The sequence below is a fragment of the Eriocheir sinensis genome, chromosome 18, assembly GCF_024679095.1.
Source record: "Eriocheir sinensis breed Jianghai 21 chromosome 18, ASM2467909v1, whole genome shotgun sequence".
Classification (NCBI taxonomy): Eukaryota; Metazoa; Arthropoda; class Malacostraca; order Decapoda; family Varunidae; genus Eriocheir; species Eriocheir sinensis.
In genome coordinates, this window is record NC_066526.1 from 4,187,507 (window position 1) to 4,213,026 (window position 25,520).

Sequence of the window (25,520 nt, forward strand, 5' to 3'; positions counted from 1 at the left end):
GAAACGAAGGGCCTGGACGTCTCTGGGTGATGCCAAACTGAAGCGGTAACTGTACACTGAGAAGAGAATGATGTGTCTGTAGATAATAAAGAAGACGAGAATGGGTAAGTGAAAATGACGATGTAGAGAAGGGAAACTGAATTGCATAGAAAGAAACTTAAAGTTAGTAGCGGAATGAAGCGAATTTTTTTCTTTTAGATGAGGTTGTGTCTGTAGATTATATGGAGAGCAAGATGTCGGAGTGAAAACGGGGTTGCAGAGGAATGAAATAAAATGGTGGAAAAGAAACGTGAAGGTCATACGAGAATGAAGCGAAGATGATATGTCTGTAGATTATAAGGAAGGGAAGATGAAGGTGTGGAAGTGAAAATGTAGAAGTAGAGAAGTGAAATGCAATGGGAGAGATAAAACGTGCAAAAATCAAAGGTTAAATCAGAATGAGACAAAAATCTTACCTTATTGAGAGAATATGTTATAAGGAAGAGAATGGGTTATAGTAGGAATATAAAAAGAATTAATCATAAGGAGAGAAGACGAGGAAGACGAGGGAGAAAGGGAACGTGGGGAAATATAGAAGGTGACGTGGAGGAGGCTTTGAATGGTGTCTGGAGTGGAAGGTAAAGGGAAAGAAAAGAAATGAGAGAAAGGGAACGTGGGGAAATATAAAGGGTGACGGGGAGGAGGATTTGAATGGTGTCTGGAGTGGAATTAAAAGGGAAAGATAAGGGATGAAAGGTAAAAAAAACTGAGGGATACAGGAGATTACAAGGACAGCAGGACAAGTGAGAAAGTGAGGATTTGAAAGCATAGGATCCATAGAAGAGAGGTCAATGAGGATATGTGGGGGGAAATATGAAGGTGGAAGAGGGGAAAGAATCGAAAGGAGAGAGGGAATTTAATATAGTGGCAAGTGGGCCAGACATACTGAGCCACAGGTAGACAGGAACACATCTGGGGAATAACAGGCGCAGATGATTCACAGGTAAGAGAAAAATCGACAGAAAATCACAGGTAGGGAAAAACATATGTAAAGGATACTTGAAGAAACAGAGAAGAAATGGAAGCAGGTAGACCAGACAGGGAGAGCCACAGGTAGAAACAGACGTTTTTTTTTTTTACAGCAAAGGAGACAGTTCAAAGGCACAAACAAAAAATAAAAAAAATAATAATAAAAAAGCCCGCTACTTACTGCTCCTAAAGATTGCAAAGTGGCCAAAAGAGACCCATGGATAGTCACACAGAGGGAGAGACAAATAGAGAGAAAGTAAAGTTACAAAGGGAGAAATATGAACAGGCAGGACACTAATATTTAGAAAAAGCACAGGTAGAAAGAGACGAAGGTTTAGGAGAGCACAAGTAAGAGTCATAATTAAGGAGTCACAGGTAGGAGAAACAGGTAAATAAACACATAAGTCTACAGGAAAAAAAACTGAGGAAGATAAACCATTGAAAGGGAGAGCCATAGGTAGACAGAGACGCAGGTAGTAGAGTCATACAGAGAGCCACGGTGCATCTACCCGATAAAAGTGTTAATTACCAGTAAACATTTCGCCGCTCTCTCTCTCGCTGTCGGGCTCCACAAATTAACAATCGATGCCGTGTGGAAATTTGTATCTGGGCGCGATATTTGCAGGTCTGCTTTTTCATCACTTTCACCAAAATCAGTGTTAGTGGACTGTTTGTTTGAAGAGTAACGGGGACATGCGGGGTCAGGGAGGGGGTGGGGGTGGAGGGTGCGAGGGGAATGTGTGAGTGTGTGTGTACGTGTGTATCGTGTATGTGCGTGTGTGTATATCGTGTTAGTTTGAATGATTTGCGTGGGTTTTGTATATTGTGAGGGGCGGCGAGTGTTAGATGATTTCCCTGTTATTATGTAGAAGGTTATAGAGTGCTTGGATGTGATGAGAGAGGAAGAGAATGGAGAAAGGCAACAGAGACAGAGGGACACCTGTCTTTATACCGTGTTAGTTTGAGCTGTTTACGTAACGCCAGGGAGAGAAAAAAAAAAACTATAAACATTTCCAATTAATACCCGGAAAAAAAGCTCCCATTTCGGTGATCCTTCTGAGAGAGTAAAAAAATACCAATTACAGTTAACTAGTGTGGGTTTGGGTGCTGGCGGAGGTGGTGGTGACGCTGTTACTGTTGTTGTTGGTGGTGGTAGTGATGGTGATGGTGATGGTGGCTGTGTTCTTGCTGCTGTTGTTGTTGTTGTTGTGGGTGATGGTGGTGGTGGTGGCAGTGTTGTAGCAGTGTGTTGGTTGACTTGCCTTTTATGATGTAGAAGGTTAAAGAATGTGTGCATGGGACGAAAAGGGAGGAGAAAGGAAACAGAAGGGGAGGGACACGTATCTGAATGTCGTGTTATTTTAAGATGTTTACGCGTGTTTATATAACATGGGTAAAGAGTGTTAGCTAGTTTCCTTTTTTTATGATGCAGGAAGTTATAAAATGCGTAAATGGAATGAGAAAGTGTAAAGATGAAAGAGACGGAAGGACTTGCATCTGAATATCTTGTTAGTTTAAGATATTACATGAGTTTTTGCATGACAAGAATGAAGAGTGTCAGATGATATTCCTTTTATCGAGTATGAGGTTATAGAATGCGTGGATGAGATGAGAAAGGAGAAAGATGAAAGAGACGGAAGGACTTGCATCTGAATATCTTGTTAGTTTAAGATATTTACATGAGTTTTTACATGACAAGAATGAAGAGTGTCAGATGATATTCCTTTTATCGAGTATGAGGTTATAGAATGCGTGGATGAGATGAGAAAGGAGAAAGATGAAAGAGACGGAAGGACTTGCATCTGAATATCTTGTTAGTTTAAGATATTTACACGAGTTTTTACATGACAAGAATGAAGAGTGTCAGATGATATTCCTTTTATCGAGTAGGTTATAGAAGGCGTGGATGAGATGAGAAAGGAGAAAGGAGAAAGAGACAGAGGGAAAAAAATGTGTATGTCGTGTTATTTCGATACATTTTTTTGCGTTTTCTTCATGTTAAGGGCAAAGAATGTTAGGTAATACTCCTTTTATCATGCAAGAGGTTTTGTGGTGCGTGAAGGTACGGAAAGAAGAGAGAAGAAGAGAGGAGAAAGAAGAGAGAAAAAGAAGACTCAGATAGCCAGGTACTCGCTGCTGCTCCTTTACACGAAGCACCAGGGCAGAAATTATTGGCTCATTCGTCACGCGGGGGAGACACATGAACCTTCCAATATATGATAAGAAAACTGATGCATTGCGCCGCGTATATTTCTCCTCGCGGCCTATATAATATGTATCACCGGGGGCCGCCTTTTCTACGACCCCTTCCGCCTCGTGAATTTTGTCCTCGGTTGTAAACACGCGAAGATCGACGACTCCAAAGGCGAGTCACCCCTAAAATCTTGGCCTCCAGGTGTTCCTCTTTCACCCTCGATGAAGCACGTGTCCTTGAGGCCGAAATGGATATCAGGGTTTGGGTTCCAGTGGGTTGGTTTGGGTAGTTGCGTGGGGGCTTGCTCGAGGGAGGGGGGGGGGCGTGAGGGGTGGAGGCGGTAAGTGAGTGAAGCGACGCGCCCTCGGGTGTATGCTTATGTTCCCTGTTAGTTAGTAAGTTAGCTCCAGTTTTGTGTCTTTTCATTTTCACGGTTTTTCGGTTGTTTTCTTTACTATTCTCTCGTTATAATGACACAATACATAGATAGATAGATAGATAGATGGATGGATGCATGGACGGATGGATGGATCGATAGACAGAGAGGGAGAGAAAGAAGTAAACTATAAACATTTCCAAATAATACCACGGAAAAAAAGCTCTCATTTCGGTGATCCTTCTGAGGGAGTAAAAAACACCAATTACAGTTAAACAAGTGTGGGTTTGGGTGCTGGCGGAGGTGGTGGTGACGCTGTTGCTGTTGTTGTTGGTGGAGATAGAGGTGGTGATGATGGTGGTGGCAGTGCTCTTGCTGTTGTTGTGGGTGATGGTGATGGTGGTGGTGGTGGTGGCAGTGTTGTTGTTGTTGTTATTGTTGTTACAAGTGATGATGGTGTTTCTGTTGGTGTTGTTATTGGTGGTGGTGGTGGAAGTGTTTTTGATGCTGATAGTGTTGTTGTTGGTGATGATGGTGGTGGTGGTGTTATTGTTGGTGATGGAAGTTTTCTTGTTGTTGGTGGTGTTATGGTTGGTGATGATGGTGGCGGTTGTGCTGTTGTTGTTTCTGTTGTCGTTGCTAGTGGTGGTGGTGGTGGTGGTGGTAGTGGTAGTGGTGGTGGTTGTGGTGGTGGTAGTGGTGGTGGTAGTGGTGGTGGTGGTGGTGGTGGTGCCTGGAGCCGCGAGGGACGGGCGAGGCAGCAGCGGGGCTCAGCGTGGCGCCGGTCAGACGAGGAGGTGGCGTCGGGGGAGCGAGGCAGGGGATCCGGCAGGCAGATGGGGGCGACTCACTCCCCTTGCAGTAGAATGGAATTTCGCCGGCAAATCTGTTTGTAAATGGAGGTCAGGGGGTTATATGGCCTCCTTCCCCGCGCCTGGACACGGCTGCTTTGTTTTCCGTCTCTATTTGGTGACGTTCTTTGTGTCGGCGAACGAAAACGAGGAACAAGGAACCGTGGGACCAGATTCGGTATTCCCAGACGCAGCCACCTTCACATCAACTATTTCCAAAGACTTAAAAAAGGAGGTCAATCGGGTCTTCATGTGTGTTTTTTAGATTCATGATACGGAAGAAGAGTCAAACTACCACCAGGGTCATTAACTGCTCCTGAAAATGCCCCAAACTCCTGTGAAAACCGTGTCTATTATGTAAGGTTGGGCGCCGAAATGTTTAAGAATATGGCAGTCCCAGTCCCAAGCCCAGTCCCAAGCCCATCCCCGAGCCTCGAGTTATTACAGCCTGGAAACGAGGACTCAAGGGGGAGGAAATCAGAGAGGCCCCTTAATCCTGCATCGCCGCTCCAGTTGAGAGGACGACGGGACGAAAAATATCCTCGTGACGTCCTTTGTTGTGGGCGTTTGTGTGTTTTATGGCGAGGAAGAGACAGTGGAAAAGTCGCCCAGAAATTAAGGACGAGACTGCGGCGGCGAGACAGACAGAGGGTCGCGGAGGAATGCCATGAAGAAGTTATGGAGACGTGGTTTCATTGTAGCGCCATGATGGTTTTTGAGGGTTGACAGCTGGCCCGTGAAGGCGTTCCAGAAGCAGACGGACAGACCAACATAAGAATACCCGCAGATAAACAGAAATAAAGATACAACAAACAAAAGACCGCTGGTGAAACTGATAAATCGTGAAATACATCAGAAAGACACATGAAAAACACGACAAGAAAGGTATATGTAGAGGGATTGTTAATGGAACTGAAATTTTATAACAGACTGGCTGAAACAGAGACAGACAGAGAAGTATACAAAGAAAAAATAATCCATATTCTAATTAAGAAGTAAACAGACAGATAAACTAATACAAACAAAGAAACATGCGGCGTCGCGGTCATTACACTAACTAGCTAACTAACCAACACACACACACACACACACACACACACACACACACACACACACTCACAGGACACGTTGACGATGATCCTCTTCATGACGGCGGGCGGCACGTCGTTCCTGGCGATGCACTGGTAGGCGCCCATCTGCTTCCTCCTCACGCGGGTCAGGTTCAGGACGCGGCCCTCCACCTCGTCCACTGCCCCGAGGAGAAGCAGAAACCATCCTCATCCATTACTCATTCATCAGACTTTTTGCTACGTAACACGACAAAGAAAGGAGTTCTCTTCCTATCTCGTTCACAGAAAACAATTATCAACAACAATCATCAAGTCTTTTTTGCTTTATAACACGATAGAGAGATGAGTTCCTTTCCCACTTCGTCCACATAGCCGAGTAAAAACAGAAATCACCCTTATTGCTTACTCTTAAGACTTTTTGCTTTATAACACGATAGAGAGATGAGTTCCTTTCCCACTTCGTCCACAGAGCCAAGTAGGAACAAAAATCACCCTTATTGCTTACTCTCAAGACTTTTTGCTGTATAACACGATACAAATATGAGTTCCCTGAGACTAGTATAAACACATATCATCATTATTCATTACCGATACTCAAGACTGCTTCATTACACGACAAAAAAGATGAATTTCCTTTCTCTCTTGTCCAAAGAAAACATCATTTTTCATTACCGATTATCAAGTCTCTTTGCTTCATAACACGGCAGAAAGATGAGATCCCTTGCCATATCATCCGCTAACCCAAATATTAACAAAAGCTATCCTTGCCAGTACCGGTCCTCGAGATTGTTTGCTATTTATCACGGCCACATGATTATATACCTTCCCATCTTGTCCAATGTGGGGGCTGTACAACCATAGCAAGCTACAGGAGTGGAACAAAAAGTGTCTGTTCCAATTTAGTGAAGAAAAATGTGGTTATGCATCTTGGGAGGGGAAATCCAGCATACCAATACCACATGGGAAACACTCTACCCACCACAGAGGCACAGAAAGACCTGGGAGCATATGTTACCAGGCTACCAGTGAAGGCGAAATCCGTGCCAATCGCAGCGGACGGGTTAATTTTCAGTTTGTTTATATTTACAGTTTTGTGTTTTAGTATGTTCGTAAATGTGATTTTAGGCTCCTCTACCTTGTCTATCATTTACTACGCCAGATATGAAGAGAAACACCTGTATTCATGATCTACACAAGTATTCTTAACTTTCTTTATATCAAATATCATATCTATATCAGTCTGAACTGTTTCCGCTTTAATTATTCAGTATCATGGATTTATGCCCTCCACCTCGTCCCCCGTGCCAGGCTTAGCTGTAACACCCTTTGTCATAGCTTGTGCTACTTACTCATTTACTGTGCTTCATTATTCTGTTCAAATGTGATCTTTAATTTAACGACTAACATTTTACTTTATAACAGTCAGCAACATGAACTTAAGAGCCTCTGCCTCGTCCACCCCGCCTGGCTTAAACTGTAACATCTTTATTCATTGTTTGTGTTATTTATTAATTTTTGTATTTCGTTATTATGTTCGCACAACTATGACCTTTGATCTAACGGGTATCTTTTTGACATTTGGCGATATGGTCTTGTGCTCCTCTTCATCGTACACCCCGCCTGGCTGCCCTGACTTGCTTCTTCGCTGAGTCTCAACTTCCCTTCACATCTTCCCTATACCATCTCTCCCTTCCCTTGCACTCACCTTTCTACTTGTTTCCTCGCTCCTGCCTAAACACTTCCTCCTGAAACACCTTGATGCATTGCTTGTGTTACTTATTGACTTCTGTTCTTACAATCATCCTCTTTGATATAACTACTCATACTCTCTTACCAAATACTTTAAACGAAGGCTTGTTAAGTTTTCAGCAAGTCAACGTTTTTTTCATACACTCTACCTTATTTTCATTATTCCATTCTTTCGTCATGCATTTCAAACGGTAACTATTCATTGATTACTTATATAAACACCTTTACCACTCTCACTACATGTCATTTATATTTATTAATCCTCTGCTCAGGTAAATTTATTAATCAAGATAGTCTTCCGATAAACGGTTGTTCCACTAATTCTACACTTCCATTTCCATGCATATTTCGTAGTTGTGTTCATTATTTATTACTTATTCATTACCATTCCATTATATTCTTCATCTATTATTTATCATCTCTGTTTATCTCCTCGTATGGTCTGTATATATTTTTCCCTCCCCTCACCTGCCTGCTCCCCTTCCCTCCACTCTTTTTGCCCCCATTCTTTACATTACAAATTTCCCTTCTCTCGCTTACCCTCATCCCTCTCCTAAACTTTACCTCCACCTCTGCATTCTCTCTCTCTCTCTCTCTCTCTCTCTCTCTTCTCTCTCTTTTCATCCATTGGTCTACTTCTGCATTCCCTTACCTTATCATTTCCCTATTCAATTTCTTCCATCCATCCTTACTCCTTCTTTCGTTATTACTGCATGTCTATATTCCTTCCAGTCATTCCATTCTTCTTTCCTTCATTTATTGGCTCCTCTGTCACCATCCTTTTCATTCCTCCTCCTTATAATTCACCCATCCTCTGTATCCTTCTTTTTCATACATCCTTATCTTCTTATATCCCTTTCACCCTCCACTCTACTGAACACTTCACTCTTATTTATCAATCTGTACCTCCATCCTGTATTCAACTACTCTAAGCTTTTAATTATTTCTTCCCTTTGTCTGTTCCTCTACTATCCCTTCCACTTCTTATCCCTTCAACCGTTCTTCACATTCCTCCCCTACCTTCTATCCTTCTCCTTTTGGCTTGTTTCTTTCCTCCTGCCTCAACCCTCCCTCCTCAAAATCTCTCATACCTTCTCTATCCCTTACTCATCTCCTGATTTGTTTCTTCACTAAGCATCCATCAACTTCTCCTTCCCATCTCCCTTACTATCGTTTACCATACACTCACCTTTCGACGTGTTTCCTAGGCTCTTTCAAATCTCCCTACCCTTTCCTTTCCTCTCTTACTTACTTTCATCCCTTACTTTCTTCACTGAGCATCAATTTCTTCTCCTTCCCATCTCCCTTTCCATCCTTTCCCATAAACTCACCTTTTCGATGTGTTTCCTAGGCTCCTTTAAATCTCCCTACCCTTCCCCCTACCCTTCCCTTTCCTTTACTCACATCTTGACTTGCTTCTTCGCCGTCTCAACTTCCCTTCACATCTTCCCTATACCATCTCTCCCTTCCGGTACACTCACTTTTAGACTTGGTTCCTAGGTCCAGTCTCAACCCTTCCTCCTTCACATCACCTTTAACTTCCCTTCCCCTTACACTCACCTTTCGACTTGTTTTCTCGCTCCTGCCTAAACACTTTCTCCTACACACCTTCTATACCTTCCCGTTCCTTTTCTCAACTCGTGACTCGTTCGCCCCTGCCTCAACCGTCCCTCCTCCACATCTTCCTTCCCTTCCCTTCCCCAACACTCACCTTCCGACTTGTTTCCTCGCTCCTGCATAAACACCTCCTCCTTCACATCTCCAATACTTCGCGTTCCTTTTCTCAACTCATGACTTGTTCGCTTCTGCCTCAACCGTCCCTCCTCCACATCTTCCTTCCCTTCCCTTTCCCAACACTCACCTTTCGACTTGTTTCCTTGCTCCTGCCTAAACACCTCCTCCTTCCCGTTCCTTTTCGCAGCTCGTGACTTGTTAGGTCCTGCCTCAACCGTCACTGTTCTACATCTTCCTTCCCTTCCCCATCACTCACCTTTCGACTTGTTTCCTCGGCCCTGCCTCAACAGAATCTTCTCGCTGTCCTCCCGTCGCCACACAATCTTGGGCTCCGGGTACCCGCGCGCTGTGCACACCAGCGACACGTCCTCCCCGTCGCGCACTAGGATGTCCCCTGATGTCTCCTCGTCAATGATATTCGGGGGCACTGCAATGACACGAGGGAGACGGTACTTGAGGCTCCGTTGCAGGTAAGTGTTTGAGAAAGTGACTTAGAGTTGATGGTTATGAAAAGTGTAAGTGGTGATAGATAAGGAAAGGTGAGGGAGTAAGTTTTAGGGAAAGAAAGGGAAATATTGTTGTTTTAAGGTGTAAAGGACGGCAGGTAAGACTAAGTAAAGTAATAGGAAAGATTGAGGGAATGAAAAGGAGAGTTCAGTAGTTAAGGGTGAGGAGTTAAGGATGTTTAAGAAAGGAAAGGAAAAACACACACACACACACACACACACACACACACACACAGAACAAGTCACCATAATAACTTAATAACAACAACTAATAACAAGGACGTTCAATTCAAAACTTTATCTTGTAACGCATCACTCGTTCCTGCCAACCCTCACCACGACAACCACACATCAGGGTAAACAAAGACACAGTTACCTCGTCACTCACCAGACAGCGCATGATAAATATCGTTCGCCTGACTGCTAGCAAGAATGACGATACTCTTTTTGTTGTTGTTCTTCTCTACGTTACCAAAGTATAGCTGAAATACTCATGAGAACATCTTTTTTTTTTACAACAAAGGAGACAGATCAAGGGCACAAAAAAGGAAAAAAAAAAAAAAAGCCCGCTACTCGCTGCTCCTAAAAAGAATCCAAAGAGGTGGCCGAAAGAGGTTTGGTGAATGTCTCAAGCTTTTGGAAACACTCCGATAAAAACTGACTGACTGTTGGTGAATACATTATAAAATCTGGCTGACTGGAGGACTCTGGGCGGCCATATGGAAAACTTTGCTGTGCTTTGAGGGCAGAACACGAGTGCCTCCCGCGTGTGCCGAGAGAGGCTGAGAGACGATCAGGTCCGCACCATGATTTTTTTTTTTAGGGTCAGTCATAATAAAAAAAAAAGTTTTAAATACTCTATGAAAAATCTCCGAAAGAATTTTTTGTAAGACAACTTTACTACACATTTTTTTATTTCTTTATGTTCATTGAAATGGCTTTTAAGAGTAATGAATCTTTTTAATATTGTGTTCGGTTGGGTCAGTGCGCCGTTTAATTGTTTCCCAGTAGAGAATCTCGCAACCCTTTTGGCACGCCGAGGGGGTCCAGGAAGTGATATGTTTGACTTTTCATATTAATTAATTTCATTACATTAGTTTCCCCCGGATGGTACACTGATGTCCTCATGTTTTTTTCACTATCCTTCTTGCTCCTTTACATATAGTCAGAAAATCTCTACATTATTTTCTCAAACAGAAGTCTCAACATTTTCTTTTATGTCACGAACAAATTGATGCAACACATGGGGCGGAATTATAAGACACTTTCGCTTCTCACATCAGCTCTTTCTAAAGGTAAAAGAGGGGGTCAGTAGGGTTCTAATGAGTGTTTCTTCAAGTTCATGGTAAAGAAGAAGGGTCAAATTACCACCAGGGTCATAAAACTACCCCTGGAAATGCCCACACCTCCTACGAAAGCCTTGTCAAATATGTGTTCTTGGGCGGCGAGATGTCTCATAATACGACCCATTGAATCTCACAACACTCCAGCCATCCTGCTACACACTTACACTTCCCGAGGCACCATGCGGGCTTAAGTTTGTCTCCTCCGCAGGCATCTCCGCAAAGGGCCTCCACAAAGCTGCTTATCACACAAAGAACGAGGGAGGGAGGAAGGGAAGAGGGAACCAATTACTAGCTTTGAATCGATACAGGCGCCCCTCGCGACGTCCCCCAACACTGTCGCCGTCCGTCCCGCCGCCGCCACGGTGACACCCAACGCGGCCCCCGGTGCCCGCCTCGCAGGGAGAAGGCCAGCCGTCACGAGCCGTCACGTCTCAAGTCTCACGAGCCGTCACGTCTCAAGTCTCTCCTTGTTTGATCCTTATTCTTGTCTTGCTCGGCTTTCGTTATCTTTCTTTTACTCTTTATTTCATATTTTGCTTACTTTATCCCTCTGTCTGACTTTACCTGCATTATTCCTTTCACAAGTTTACGTTTTGTTAATTTTCTTTTTTCATCTTAATCATTCATCCAATATTCTTTTGATTTCACAAGTTAACGTTTCTGTTCATTTTCTTTTTTCATCTTTATCATTTATTCAATAATCTTTTAATTTTACAAGTTTACGTTTTTGTTATTTTTCTTTTTTCATCTTCATCATTCTTCCAATATTCTTTTAACTTCATAAGATGATTTTTGGTGTTCCTTGTTTCCAATTCCTTACGCGTTATCATCATTTTTTTCTATTATTTTCTATCAGTTATTTGTCATTCTCTAATTATTCAGGCAATGCACTTATTCATCTAATAATCTTAAAATTTCATAAGCTGATTTCTGGTATTCCTTGTTTCCAATTTCTTACCTCATTTCATTATTTTTTCACTTACTATTATTTATTTGCCACTCCATCAAATTTTTAGTCAATACACTTAGGAATGTTAATAGCAAAAAATAAATTAAATCCTGACGTTGCCTCTTCTGCAAGCGTATATTGCTTCAAGTTCTTATGACCTTCAACGCTAGAATCAATAATTGAACAAATCCATTAGAATCAATAATTAAACAAATCCATTAATAGACTTGAAATACTCTAGAAAGTAACTCAGCATTAACGCAGGGGAAGGTCACGGTGCTTTAGGCCTACATGACGGTTCAGTTTATTAATCTTTCTTACCTGTGAGTTTACCTTCGGCTTAAATCGTCACTTATTCACACCTGTCAGCCGCGACGAGAATACACGTGGCATACCTGACCGTGTTGTGAGGTAGACGAGTGTGGGAGGAGGAGGCAGGTGCATTCCTCACCTTTATACACACACGCACACGCACACACACACACACACACACACACACACACACACACACATACACACACGCACACGCCCCCCCCCCCCCCCCCTACACACACACACAGAATCACTGACAAAATTCATACCTGGAGTAGACAATGCTGCTACAAGAATAGGAGGAAAATAGAGGAGGCCGAGGAGGAGGAAATTCAGCAGTTGGGGAGAAAAGAGGAGAGGGGTGGAAGAGGAGGAAAGATTGAGAAAAAGAAAACAAAACAATGACTTAAGACAGTGAACGAAAGAACGAGCGAATGAAAGAGAAAGAAAAATATTGAAAGAAAGAGGAAGATATTAACAAAAGGAAAGCTAGAAAGGAACAGTATACTAGATGAAATATAGAAGAAAAAAGAGAAAAAGAAAAAAGAAAATTGAAAAAAGTGAAAAACGACAGACAAAATAAAAAAGGGCAAAAAGAGAGAAAAATAAAGAAAAATAGGAAGAATGGACGAAATAAAGAATAAAGGAGGAATGGATGGGTGAGTGAGTGAGGGAGGGAGGGAAAGAGGGAGGAAGGGAGAGCGGGAGGGAAGGAAAGCGTGAGTGATTGAGTAATAGCTTGATTTGAGGAAAGGAGGAGTACCCACCGTGGACGTCAACGCATCCCACCGTCTTCTTCATCGTGGAGGTGTTGATTTGGCACATGTAACACCCTCGGTCCTCCTCCTTCACCTGCAACACACGAACACACGAAATTAACAGGTGATAGGCAACACAAGCAACACATTAAATATATTCCTACAAGTGCAACAACTTTAAAGTACTCTCAACACAAGCAACACCTTAAATATATTCCTACAAGTGCAACAAATTTAAAGTACTCGCAACACAAGCAACACATTAAATATATTCCTACAAGTGCAACAAATTCAAAGTACTCGCAACACAAGCAACACCTTAAATATTTTCCTACAAGTGAAACACATTTAAAGTACTCAATAAGATGATTTTTTTCACATCTATATTATCTATCGATATACTTGTCTGTTAGTGTGTTTATTTATTTGTTTGTTTACCTGTCTGTCTCTCTTTGTTTTTTATTCACCTTGTGTGTCTATGTGTCTCTGTCTCTACCTCTATCTATCTGTCTGTTCGTACATCTATTTTCCTCTTCCATTTTACTTCAGCCCGCTTTCTTGCATATTTTCCATCTTTCTCTCTTTCTCCTTCCTCTTATATTTTTTTCCCTCTCTCTCATACCCTTGGCCACACACGCCTAAGAATACGCAAGCTGCCCACTTTCATATTTCAATGCATACAAAATCTTTACACACACACACACACACACACACACACACACACACACACACACACTGACCCCTACTCCCGCTAGCCCCGTCCTTCCCCCCCCCCCCCACACACACACACTGATCTCTCTTAGCTTCCCCCCACCGCACACTTATCTGACCGCCCCCCCTACACACACACTACCCCCCTCTCTCCCACACACAGTAACTCCCCCTTCCCCCCCTTATCCCCCTTTACACATATCACGGCCGGCCTAGCAGTATGGTATCATGATTTCTTTGTGGGCCCGAGCAAATATTAGCTCTCGCAGGTCAGTCCGGCCAGCAGCGCTCCGTGATTCAATGTCCGTCGATTAAGATATGACGGAGCCCACGAGACCATGCGGCTGAGCGAGTGAGTGGATGGATGAGTGAGTGAGGGAGGGAGGGAGGGTGGGAGGGTAGGTGAGGTATGGAGGAAGGGAGGGAGGCAGGAAGGGAGGGAGAGCAAGAAGGGAAGGAATGCATGAGTGACTGAGTGATAGTTTGATTTGATGATTGAGTGAGAATATGAATGAGTGAATGAGTGAGTGAGTGAGTGAATGAGTTAGTGGGTGAGTGAGTGAGTTTGAGTGCGAGTGAATGATCGAAGTTTAAGTTGTGAGTTGGCACGTAAATGAGCGAGTGAGTGAGTGAGTGAGTGAGTGAGCAAGGGATTGTGAGTGAGTGAGTGAGTGAGTGAGTTTGCAAGGAATTGTGAGCGAGAGAATAAGTGAATGAGTGAGTTAGTTAGTGCGTGAGTGAGTTACTTCACGTTGGTCGAATATTCTAAAGCATGTTCGAGGTCGAGGTGGTACGGGCTATGTTGAAAATGTAAACAGAGTAAAGGTATAGTAAATAGCTGTGTTCTTTTATTACACTACGAGTTGCTAGATTAAGAGTATTGAGGCGATGCTGAACGGAATTGAAATAGAAAATAAATGCCACAAAGAAAGTAAATCTGGGGAGGAACATATGGAAAGAACATTTTAATTTGTACAACTAAAGACGTATTTCAAGGGCGAAGCTTTAATCGATTTGAGAAAAGTCCACCATAGCGTCCTACCATTCCTTCCTTCCTTCCGTCATCTTACTTCCCACACATCCAGTTCGGTCCAAACTTTCAATATATTTTTAGGACTTTCCCCTTTCCAGTAATTTTTCACCTGTTGTTTATATTTACCAGTTTCTTTCAGCTACTTTTTATAATAATTTTTTTCACAATAATTCCTTCATCTTACTTTCCACATATCCAATTTCGTTCAAACTTTCAATATTTTTAGGACTTTCCCTTATCATCAATTTCTCATTTGTTTTTATTTATTTATCAGTTTCTTTCAGCTACTTTTTATCATCATTATCTTTCGTAATAATTCCTTCATCTTACCTTCCACACATCCAATTCGGTTCAAACTTTCAATATTTTTAGGACTTTCCCATTTCAGTACCTGCCAAAGTAAAAGATCAGTTTAAAGACAGAAAACTAACTACACTAGAGAGGAATGGAGAAAAGGAAAAAGGAAAGAAGAAAGGAGAGGAAAAATATATCTAACCACACGAACGAGAAGAAGAATAAAAGGAAAATGGAAAGAAGAAAAGAGAGGAAAAAGATATCTCACCACACGAACGAGAAGAAGAAGAAAAGGAAAATGGAAAGAAGAAAGGAGAGGAAAAATATATCTAACCACACGAACGAGAAGAAGAAAGGGGAAAAGAAAATAAGTAATGAAATGAAAAAGATAACAAACCAAACTAACGAAAAGAAGAAAAGGAGGAAGGCAAAAAGGAGGTAAAGGAGAAGAAGGAACAAACAAACAAAAGACGTAGTACATAACCCTTGCTTTCAAACTCTCACACGTCACTTACGCTCCGAATATGCAGGTTCCACGTCATGGGTTCGCTGTGTGTGACGGAGATCCGCGTGTTGTGCGTCACGACCTTCTTGTGGAGACTCAGGATCGTCTGCGTGTCGGTCCTCATCCAGCCCACCTGAGGGAGAGAGAGAACAGGTGTTAAGAGGTGCAGGTAAGCTTGATGGCGAAGGTGAGAAGAAAGGAAATTGACCTCTCTTTCGGCCACCTTTTTTGATTTTTCTTTTTTTTTAGGAGCAGCGAGTAGCGGGCTTTTTTTTTTATTATTGTTTCCTTTTTTTTAGGCCCTTGAGCTGTCTCCTTTGTTGTAAAAAGAAAAATGAGACAAATAAGAGAGTGAAGAGGAGGTAGGAAGAGAGGGAAAGACCAGAACGAAAAATGAGGAGAAAGAAAGAGGAGAAAAGAGGAGAACGGAGGATGAAGAGAAGAAAGAAAGGGGAAAAAGGAGGAGAGAGAAAAGGAAAAGTGGAGAAAGGAGTATAAAGGAGAGAAAGGAAGAGAGGAAAAAAGGGAGAACGGAGGGTTAAGATGGGATAAGAAAAGGAGTAATAAAGGAGAACAGAGGGTAAAGAGGAAAAACGAAGAGGAGAAAAGAGGAAAATGGATGATAAAGAGGAGAAAGGAAGAGGAGAAAAGAAAACGGAGGGTAAAAGGTGGTAAGGGAATAGGAAGAGAGGAAGGTGAGGATGAGGGAGAATGAGGAAGTTGAGTGCTTAAGGGATGGAAGGAAGGGAAAGAAAAAAGATGAGGAGTGACGGAATGAAGAAAAGATGAAGACATGGGATCTGAAGGACGGTGAAGACGAGAACGAGGAAGAGGAGGAGGAAAAAGAAGAGCATAAGAGTGGGAGAGAGCGAAAACTAGGTAGAAGAAAAAACAAAAACAAAACAAAACAGAAAAACAATGCAAGAAGGAGGAATGTGAGGACGAGGAAAAGAAAAAAAGGAAGAGAGAAAAACGAAAAATAACAGTAAAAGAGAAACAGGAGTAAAAATAAACAAGATGAAAAAAGATGAAGAAAGGAACGGAACGAAGTCTAGGTAGAGGAGAAAACAAAGACGAAAAAAAGACAAAGAAAAGCAATGCAAGAAGGAGAAATGTGAGGACGAGGAAAAGGAAAAAAAAGGAAGGGAAGTACTAAAGAAGAGAGAAAAACGAAAGATAAAGGAAAATAGAAACAGAAGTAAAAATAAACAAGATGAAGAAAGGTTAATGCGAACGAACAGGAGGAAAATGAGGACGAGGAAAAGGAAAAAGAGGAAAGGAAGAAGAAGAAGAGAGAAAACGAAAGATAAAAGGAAACGAGAAACAGGAGTAAAAATAAACAAGATGAAGAAAGGTTAATGCGAGCGAGCAGGAGGAAAATGAGGACGGGGAAAAAAAGAAGAGAAGAAGAGAAGGGAGAAGACATCGAGTGCATGACACAAAACCAGGAGGAGAAACCACACAAACACAGACGCACTTCACTTTCACGTAACTCTCCTACCTGGCACTTAATTCCATCCACTTGTATCCTGGTTCTCTCGCGTAGCCTTGCGTCCATAATATTAAACCGCGAGCAGAGGCCTCAAATTGCGCTATACAGGTACGGAAGCGCTCGAATTATTTAGCAGTTTTCTGAATGAGCGTACGGTCGATCAATTGATTAACCAGGGCGGTAATTAATTGCTTGTGTAATAATAATGTGAATGTGTTTCGGGTTGAGAATAATTTACCTCCATAGATGGGACGGGGCAGAAGGAGAAAGGGAAGAGGGAGGTAGAGAAGGATGGGAAGAGGAAGAGGATGAGAATGAGGGAGATGGGGGAATGGGAGGTAATGAAGGGAGAAGAGGGAGAGGGAGAAGAGAGAGAGAGGGATGTAGAGGAGAGAACAGGGAAAGGAAAAAAAGGGTACAGAATAATGAAGGGAGGAAGGAGGTAGAGGAGAGGAAGGTAAAGAAGGAGGGGGAGAGTAGGAGGGAGAAGGGGGAAAGGAGAGAGATATATAGGGAAGAGGAAGGAAAAGAAGAAGGGGAAGAGTAAGAGGGAGAGGGACAAAAGAAAAGAGGGAGGTAGAGAAGGGGGAGGAAAGTAGGAGCGGGAGGAAAGGAGAGAGTGTAGAGATGAAGGGGAAAGAAAGGAGAAAAAGAGAAACTGAGACAGACAAACATAACACACACTCAGACACAGACAAACAAATACAGACAAACAAACAAACAAACACACACACAACAGCAAACATACGAGGATAGGAAAGAGTGAAAATAGAGAGACAGACAGATAAATTCAGCTTCAACAAAGACACCAGCAAGAATCGGTTTACCAATAGAGTCGAGGATGAGTGGAACACGTTTGGCAGTCGTGTTGTGAGTGCCAATACCATAGACGCATTGAAGAAGAGGTTGGATATACTCAAATAAAGTTGGATTAAGCTTACAGGAACTGACTTGTACAGGCCAAACGATCTCTTGCAGACTCCTTACGTTCTTATGCTCTTATGGAAAACATGCAGAGTGAAAGAAAGGATGAGGGAAAAGAGAAGAAAGGAAGGAAGGTAGGAAAAAGGAAGAAGAAAGGAAAGAAAGAAAGAATGAAAAGAATGAATGAATGAAGTAAGAAAGGAAAAGAAGAGAGAAGAAAGGGAAGAAAGGAAGGAAGGTAAGGAAAAAAGGAAGCAGAAAGGAAAGAAAGAAAGAATGAAAAGAATGAATGAAGTAAGAAAGGAAAAAAGAAAGAAGGAAAGTGAAGAAGGAAGAAAGCAAGGAAAGGAGGAAAGAAGGGAAATGGGTAACAGAGCCGTAAAAGAAGAAGGAAATGTGTTAGTAGATACTAGAGAGAGATAAAAGAAGGATATAGCAGAGGAGGAGGAAGAGAGGGAAGCAAAGAGAGGAAGAGAGCGTAAGAAAAGCAGAGAGGGAAGGGAGAGAGGGAGGGAAGGATGGAAGGAGAGAGAGGCAAGCTTCAAGACGGAGAGGAGGGGGAGGAGGGGGAAGAAGGGGGTGAAAGATGGAGTGTTGGAGGAATACAAGAAGGGAGGGAGGGAAGGAGAGAGGGAGGGAGGGAAGGCGGGGTAATGTAGTAGGGGGAGGGGAGAGGAGGAAGGCGAAAGGCTAAGAGGTAATGGGGTGGGAAACGACGATGAAGAGGAGGTAGTGGTCAGGGAGGAGGAGGAGGAGGAAGAGGAACGGAGGACAGTAAGGAAGAGCAGAAGGAAGGAAGGAGGGGGAGGCTGTGGTTAGGAATGAGGTAAAGAGGAAGAGGAGGAAGTGAGGAAGAAGGCGATAAAGAGGGAAGACGAGAGGAGGAAAAAGAGGAGGAAGGAAGGAGGGAAGGTTAAGGTTAGAAATGAGGTATGGAGGAAGAGGAGGAAGTGAGGAAGGAAATAAAGAGGAAGTAGTAATCAGGAAAGAGGGGAAGAGAGGGGAGAGAAAGGATGAAGTATAGGAAGGAAGGAACGAAGGAAGGAAAGAAAAAAGCAAGGAAGGAAAGGAGTAGCAGAGGAAGGAAGTAGTGGAAGATATAATAAAGGAGATGATAAGAAAGAAAAAAAACAATGAGGAAAGGAAGATAGAGAATAAGGAAGAGAGGAAGAAAAAGCAGACAAACAACTGACCGAAGGAAGATAAGACTAAAAGGTGAAAGACAGAAAGAAAAAAAAGAGAAAAATGCACATAAAAAGGAAGAAAGTGACAGTTGGTGTAAACAAAATAGAGAAAAAGAAAGAAAAGACGGATAAAAGAACGAGGATTGAAAGTAGGGGTCACAAGGGTCGGAGGGGAAAAGAAAGAAAGAGAGGAGAGGAGGAAGGGAGAAAGTAAAAGACCAAACGAGACGAAGCGAGGAAGGGAAAAGAGGGATAGGATGAAGAGATGGGAACAGTAAGGAAAGGGAGAGGAAAGAAAAGAAGGGGGAATGGAGAAAGAAAACAAAAACAAAGGAAGAGAAAACAAGATGAAAAGGAGGAAATGAAGAGATTGGGGATAAGATAGAAAAGAAGGGTGAGAGGGAGAAAGAAAACCAAAAATAAGGGAGATGAAAGGGAGAGTATGAAAGGAAAGGGGACAAGAAGGAAAGAGAGAAGGAAGAGAAGAGACGAGGGAATGGGAAAAGAAGAAAAAAAGCGGAGGAAGAGGTAACAGGCGAAAAGAGACAAAGAGGGAAGGGAGAAGGAAGAAGAGAAGAGAATAAGAAATGAGGGAAGTGAGCTAAATGGTTCACAAGTAAGGTGTCTCAAACAGAAAACATTAAAGAGAAGAAGGAACGAAGGTAGTGTGAAAAAGAAAACATACAGAAACAAATGAAAAAAAGAATTAATACAAACTGAAACGCATACTAAAAATAAACACTCAATCAACAATGTTTCCTCATGAACATATCTCGTTAGAATGTAAAACAGGAAAAAAAAAATGATTGACCACTGGAGTATTTCAACCATTTTCATACAACAAAAAAACACTCTGAATTGAGGATATGATTTTAAAAGCTTCTGTCTACAAGTTACGAATGACTACCAAGAAAAGTAATTCTTAGAGTGTATGAAAATATAAAGACGCATATAAAAACAGATAGACAGATAGATAGATAAATACAAAAACGGTAGATAGATAGCCAGGCAGAGATAGATAAATAGAAAGATGAATAGATAGGTAGATAGATAAACAGAGAGACAGAAAGAGAGAAGAAAAGAGAAAGAGAAAGAGGATGGTGAAAGAGGAAGACCACGCAGCTGGGAGCGAATGGGTAGACAATAAACCAGGACAAAAGGGGACAAACAGGAAGAAGAGAAATAACGCGATAAAAGTGGAGAGAATTAAAAGAATGGCCACGGCTGGGGGCGTTTTGTGGGTGGAAAAGGGGAGAGAAGGGAAGAGAAGGGGACGGGAAGAGAGAGACAAAGATAAAGAGAAAGAGAGAGAGAGAGAGAGAGAGAGAGAGAGAGAGAGAGAGAGAGAGAGAGAGAGAGAGAGAGAGAGAGAGAGAGAGAGAGAGAGAGAGAGAGAGAGAGAGAGAGAGAGAGAGAGAGAGAGAGAGAGAGAGAGAGAGAGAGAGAGACAGAGAAACAAAGAATGAACCCTTGAACAGTCTCCCACGTCAAATCTACTGCGCCATTCCGTCCTTCAGGTCTCCGCGCTGCGCCATCTACAGCCTTCCCCTCACTGCATATATGTGTAGATCCGACCTGGGAGTTTTCAGCGCTAATACGACGGTTTTGTGAAGACGCTCCTGCTTTCCCTGCTTAATGGGGGAGCCCGAGGAAGCAGAGGTAATGGCGAGGGTTGAAGGGAAGGTAAATACACGAGACAACCGCCCGGAGAGATCATTAATTTAAACTACTGTGCATCATTTACTTGCCTCTTCCCTCGGCCTCAAACGCGGTCCTGTCCATGGGGATTCATCACTGGGGATTACGCGCATAGGGAGGCAAGGATACCGTCGCTTGATTAGGTGTTTAAACAAGAGTCCTGATGAGGGAGAGAAGGTGGCCATGATGAGGCGAGTCTCGTAAAACTTATCGCGAATGTAAACTCGGGAAGGACTGTGTGGCGAGGGAGATAAACAGGTGTGTGAGTGTGTGTGTGAGTGTGGCGATTAAATGGAAACAGAGTAGATAAGTGCTTGGCGATAAGAGGCATGAATGGCTGACGCAAAAGATAGTAAAGAAAGAATAAATACGCAATGCTGTCTGTCCATGGTAAATACGTAACATGTTTTTCTTACACGACGGAAGAAGACGGGTATGAAAAGTGTTCTTCATCCGCCAGTCCTCCTAACATCTATCTCACTGTCCCCTGCCGCTGTATTGTGTCCTATCCCTCCCTTTCTCCTTTCACCCATCACATTCTCGTCTGTCACCCTTCTGTTTCCCACTCGGCTGTTTCTTTTTCAATCAATCCCATCCTCCCTTACCGCCCTGCATTCCTCCTCCTGTCTTTCTCCTTACATACCTCCCATCCTTCCCTGCCCCATATACTGTTTTCCATCTCGCCCTTCCTCCCTTCCCATTCTCTTTTGCCGTCCTATTGTTTCCCATTGGCTCTCTCCTTCCGTTCATCTATCTCCCCCTGCCGTCCTTCCGTTCCCAGTCCCGCAATCCTCCTTACATCCATCCCATCATCTTCCCGTCCTGCCTTTCCTCCTTACATCTATCCCAACTTATCCTGCCGTTCTGCCTTCTTTGTCCCATCCTTTATCCTTCCATACATCCCATCCTCCTGCCTCCCTCCTCCTGTCACCTGTCACCCGGCGCACCTGAGCACACTAATCACCGGCTGTGAGCGTCCCGCAGCCACTCCAACACCTGGCGAGGCGCTCCACTCTTTAAGACCCGAGGGTGACACCATGCTCTCTCTCTCTCTCTCTCTCTCGTTCTGTGTGTGTGTGTGTGTGTGTGTGTGTGTGTGTGTGTGTGTGTGTGTGTGTGTGTGTGTGTAGTCCTGCACTTGTTATATTAAAATGAACAGAACTTGCAATGAAATATCTTCCTACATATCGAAGCTCCTCAGTCAATACGTTTTATGAGCTTCCTACAAAATAATCTGAAAATCGTGTTTGTTAATGATGAATATAAGTGAAAAAATAAGGACGGTTAAGCACAAAACAATAATAGACGTGAGGCAATGCATTTTTATCTTTTATTTCTTTATGAATTTGAAAACGGTGTCACATACTGTCGTTTGTTTTCTGCATCGTTTGGATTTAGATGAACGAAGCGCTAACATGAAACATACCAAACATATTATTACATACTGATATTACTCTCCCAACGCCGGGACGCGAGGCAGAGCAATGCACGAGGAGCTTGACCATCACCGGCGGCGAGCGATATGAACACCAACTCCATGACCGACGAGCCGAATCCCGAGGCGAGGAGATGTTTGCCCATATTATGAACACACACACACACACACACACACACACACACACACACACACACACACACACACATAAACACATACCCACCACACTCACACATCCACCTAACTGAACACCCACCCACGTTCACACCCACACAGACACACACACATCCACCTTTCTCAACACCTATCCACGCTCACACCCACACAGACACACACACATCCACCTTCCTCAACACCCATCCACACTCACACCCATATCCACCTTCCTCAACACCCATCCACACTCACACCCACACAGACACACACATCCACCCAACTCAGCACCCACCCACAGAAACACCCCCCTCCACACACATACAAACATCCGCTCACCCCTTTACTCCCCCCCCTCCACACACACGAAAATCCACCCACAAACACCCACTCACCCCCCACAACCACACACCCATTCACCCTCTCCCACCCCCACCCCCAACCCGCCAATCCCCGCACTCTTTATTTTTCTTTCAAGCGTTCACCTCATAAAACTTGGGAATGGTAGGAGGGCTTTTTTTCCTCGTTCTTCTATTTTTTGCACCTGATGCCAAACTTTGCACTCAAGCGGGTGAGGAGAGAGCCGAGACCCACGACCAACTACCCAGGCGCCTAATTTACAACGCCAACCGTGTACACACCTGATAAACACCTGATAACAACGGGACAAAAAAGTACAACAGGATGACCAGAGAAGAAAGGAAGAGAGAAGCGGAACAGGAAAAACAAAACGAGGAGAGGATAAATATAAATACACGAGAAACCCCCCGTAAAAAAAAACACAAGTAATTAAGAGAACAAAGAAGTGATTAATGAAACACTACAAAGGTAAAGGCAATGACTTGTAAAGATATAATCGGGAGAGCAAATCCCTCCATTACTTACTTATCATTGGAGCTTCATAGAAAACGGGGTGTCCGAGGCAAGAATAAAGGGGATACTCTCTAAATAATGTCTTCTATGCGCAATATTTACTGTGTTTAGGTCAATTAAGGGTCTTGCCGAGAATTATAATGAGTATCAATTACGTGTTGAACAGTAGTGATTGGTAGAACTGTTGACTGAATTTAGCAAGGCGTTCGTGGAATTCAAGAAAGATGGGAGAGAGAGAGAGAGAAGAGAAAGAGAAAAGGAGGAATGGGTGAAGGGAAAGAGTATGAAGGTGAAGAAACGGGATAAAGAGGGGAGAGAGAGAAGGGAAAGGAGAAAGATGAAAAGGGAAAAGTGATAGAATAGAGAAGAAAAGAAAGGAACAAAGTAGGAAGGAGGCTGAAGATAGGGAATGGGAGAAAGGAAAAGGAGAGAAGAGGAGAGAAAGGAAAGAAATATGGTAGTAAAGAGGGGAGAAAGGACAAAGAGAAAAGGAGAATAAGAGAAAGAGGAAGGTAAGAAAAGGAAGAAAACAGGAAACGGAAAGATAACAAGATGGAGATAGAAAATAGAAGGGGGAAATAAGGGAAGACAAAGAAGAATGAGCAGGAGTGAGATAAATGTGAAAGGAAACGGGTGGGGGAGAAAGGAAAGGAAAAAGAAATGAGGGGAAATGAGTAAAAGGGATGAAAAACGCGGTAGAATAAAAATAATAAAAAAAGTGAAACAAAGTAGAGAGATGGCTGAGGACAGAGAACGTGAGATAGGAAGGAATGAGAAAAGAGGAAAAGGAAAAAAATAATGGAGGTAAAGACAAGAGAAATGAGAAAGAGGAAAAGAGAGAAAAGAGGGAGAGGAAACGAGAAGATGATAAGATGAAGACAGGAGGAAGGGAGGGGAGGGGAAAAAAAAGGGAAGGATAACGAGGAATGAGAAGGGGTGAGAAGGGAGGGAAGGAGGAGAAGAGGAAGGACGGAAATAGAAATAGGCGACGCAGGAAACGGAGGAAACACGAGGTAAGAGGACGTCTGGATTTAGACAAGGAAGGAGGAAGGGGGGAGGAGGAGGAGGAAAGGAAGGGGAGAAGGAGGAGGAGGAATGTGAGCAAAATAAGAATTCAATATATATAAGAAAAAACTGTTAAAAAGGAGATGAAACAATAAAAAAAGGAAAAAAAAAGTAGCAGAGAGAGAGAGAGAGAGAGAGAGAGAGAGAGAGAGAGAGAGAGAGAGAGAGAGTTTTTTTTTACTCATGGGGGAGAATGTTTTTCGAATGTCATCAGTTTTACACTTAAGCGAAATTACTTCACAAACACACGCACACACACACACACACACACACACACACACACACACACACACACACACACACACACACACACACACAAGGTTATTTCCATATTCCTTCTCTTCCTTCTCTTTTTTTCTTTTCTCTCCTCAATATTCCTTCACATTCGTTGCTGAGAGTCGGTCCTTGATTTCCCTTCTCCCTTTTGTTGTTTTTTTTCCCTCCTTGCATTCCTTCCTTCCTCTCACTCCTTTCTCTTTCGTCTTCTTGCTCTTCCATGCGCACATTCAGCCCATGCTATTTCCCTCCTCTCTCTGCCTTTCCTCTATTTCTCATTCATTCTTACTTCTTCACTCCTTCCATTTTATCCCTCTTAATCTTTTCCTTCCTTTCCTCTCTTCTGCTTCATCCTTTCGAAGACTGGTTTAACTTTATTCTTACATGACCTTTCTTTCCCTAACTCTTTAAGTCTATTCATTTTTTCCTATTTTTATCCATTCACTTCAATCCTTCCTTTGTATTGTATCTTTTATAACTTTACTTTGGTCTTCTTTGGGATATCTAGTCTTAATTCTCCTCTTTTACATTTATTTTTTGCCTTTTATTCCACGTCTTGTCTTTGCCAAACCTATGCTTTCCACCGTCACCTTCATCTCACTTTTTCCACCTTTACTCTTCTCCCTTTGTAATTCCCATCATTCATTCCGTTTCTTTCTTATGTCAATGATTCACTCTTCCCCTCAACCTACCCTTTCATTGACCCATCCCCTCCATTACTACACCATACTATCCCTTCTTTAGCATACCTAGCCCTACCCTACCAATCCAGTCTTCACTGTTACGCACCTCCACCTGTCATCTATACTTTACCACCCAATCCCCTCTTTTTCTATCCTACACTAACCCTTCTTAAGCATCTCTAACCGTTCCTATCCCTCCCCTTCCTCATACACGTCCAACCCCTCACCGCTCCACACCTCCACCTGTCCTCCACGCTTCCATCACCCATCTTTCCCACCCTACAGTAGCCTTCCTTTGATGTCCTCGCTCTACCCCTCCTCCTCCTCCTCAATCCCGCGCC

The 25,520-nt window shown here is 42.9% G+C and overlaps 1 protein-coding gene across 1 annotated transcript in view; it reads right to left on the minus strand.

Moving 5' to 3' along the window:
• LOC127000236 (lachesin-like) overlaps positions 1–25,520 on the minus strand; it is a 55,925-nt gene that overhangs the window by 19,578 nt on the left and 10,827 nt on the right. Inside the window, exons 2-5 of the mRNA XM_050863686.1 lie at positions 15,407–15,529; positions 12,863–12,947; positions 9,239–9,409; positions 5,550–5,678 (exon numbers count right to left, since the gene is read on the minus strand). Coding sequence (XP_050719643.1) covers positions 5,550–5,678; positions 9,239–9,409; positions 12,863–12,947; positions 15,407–15,529 — 508 coding nt within the window. The remainder of the gene's footprint in view (positions 1–5,549; positions 5,679–9,238; positions 9,410–12,862; positions 12,948–15,406; positions 15,530–25,520) is intronic.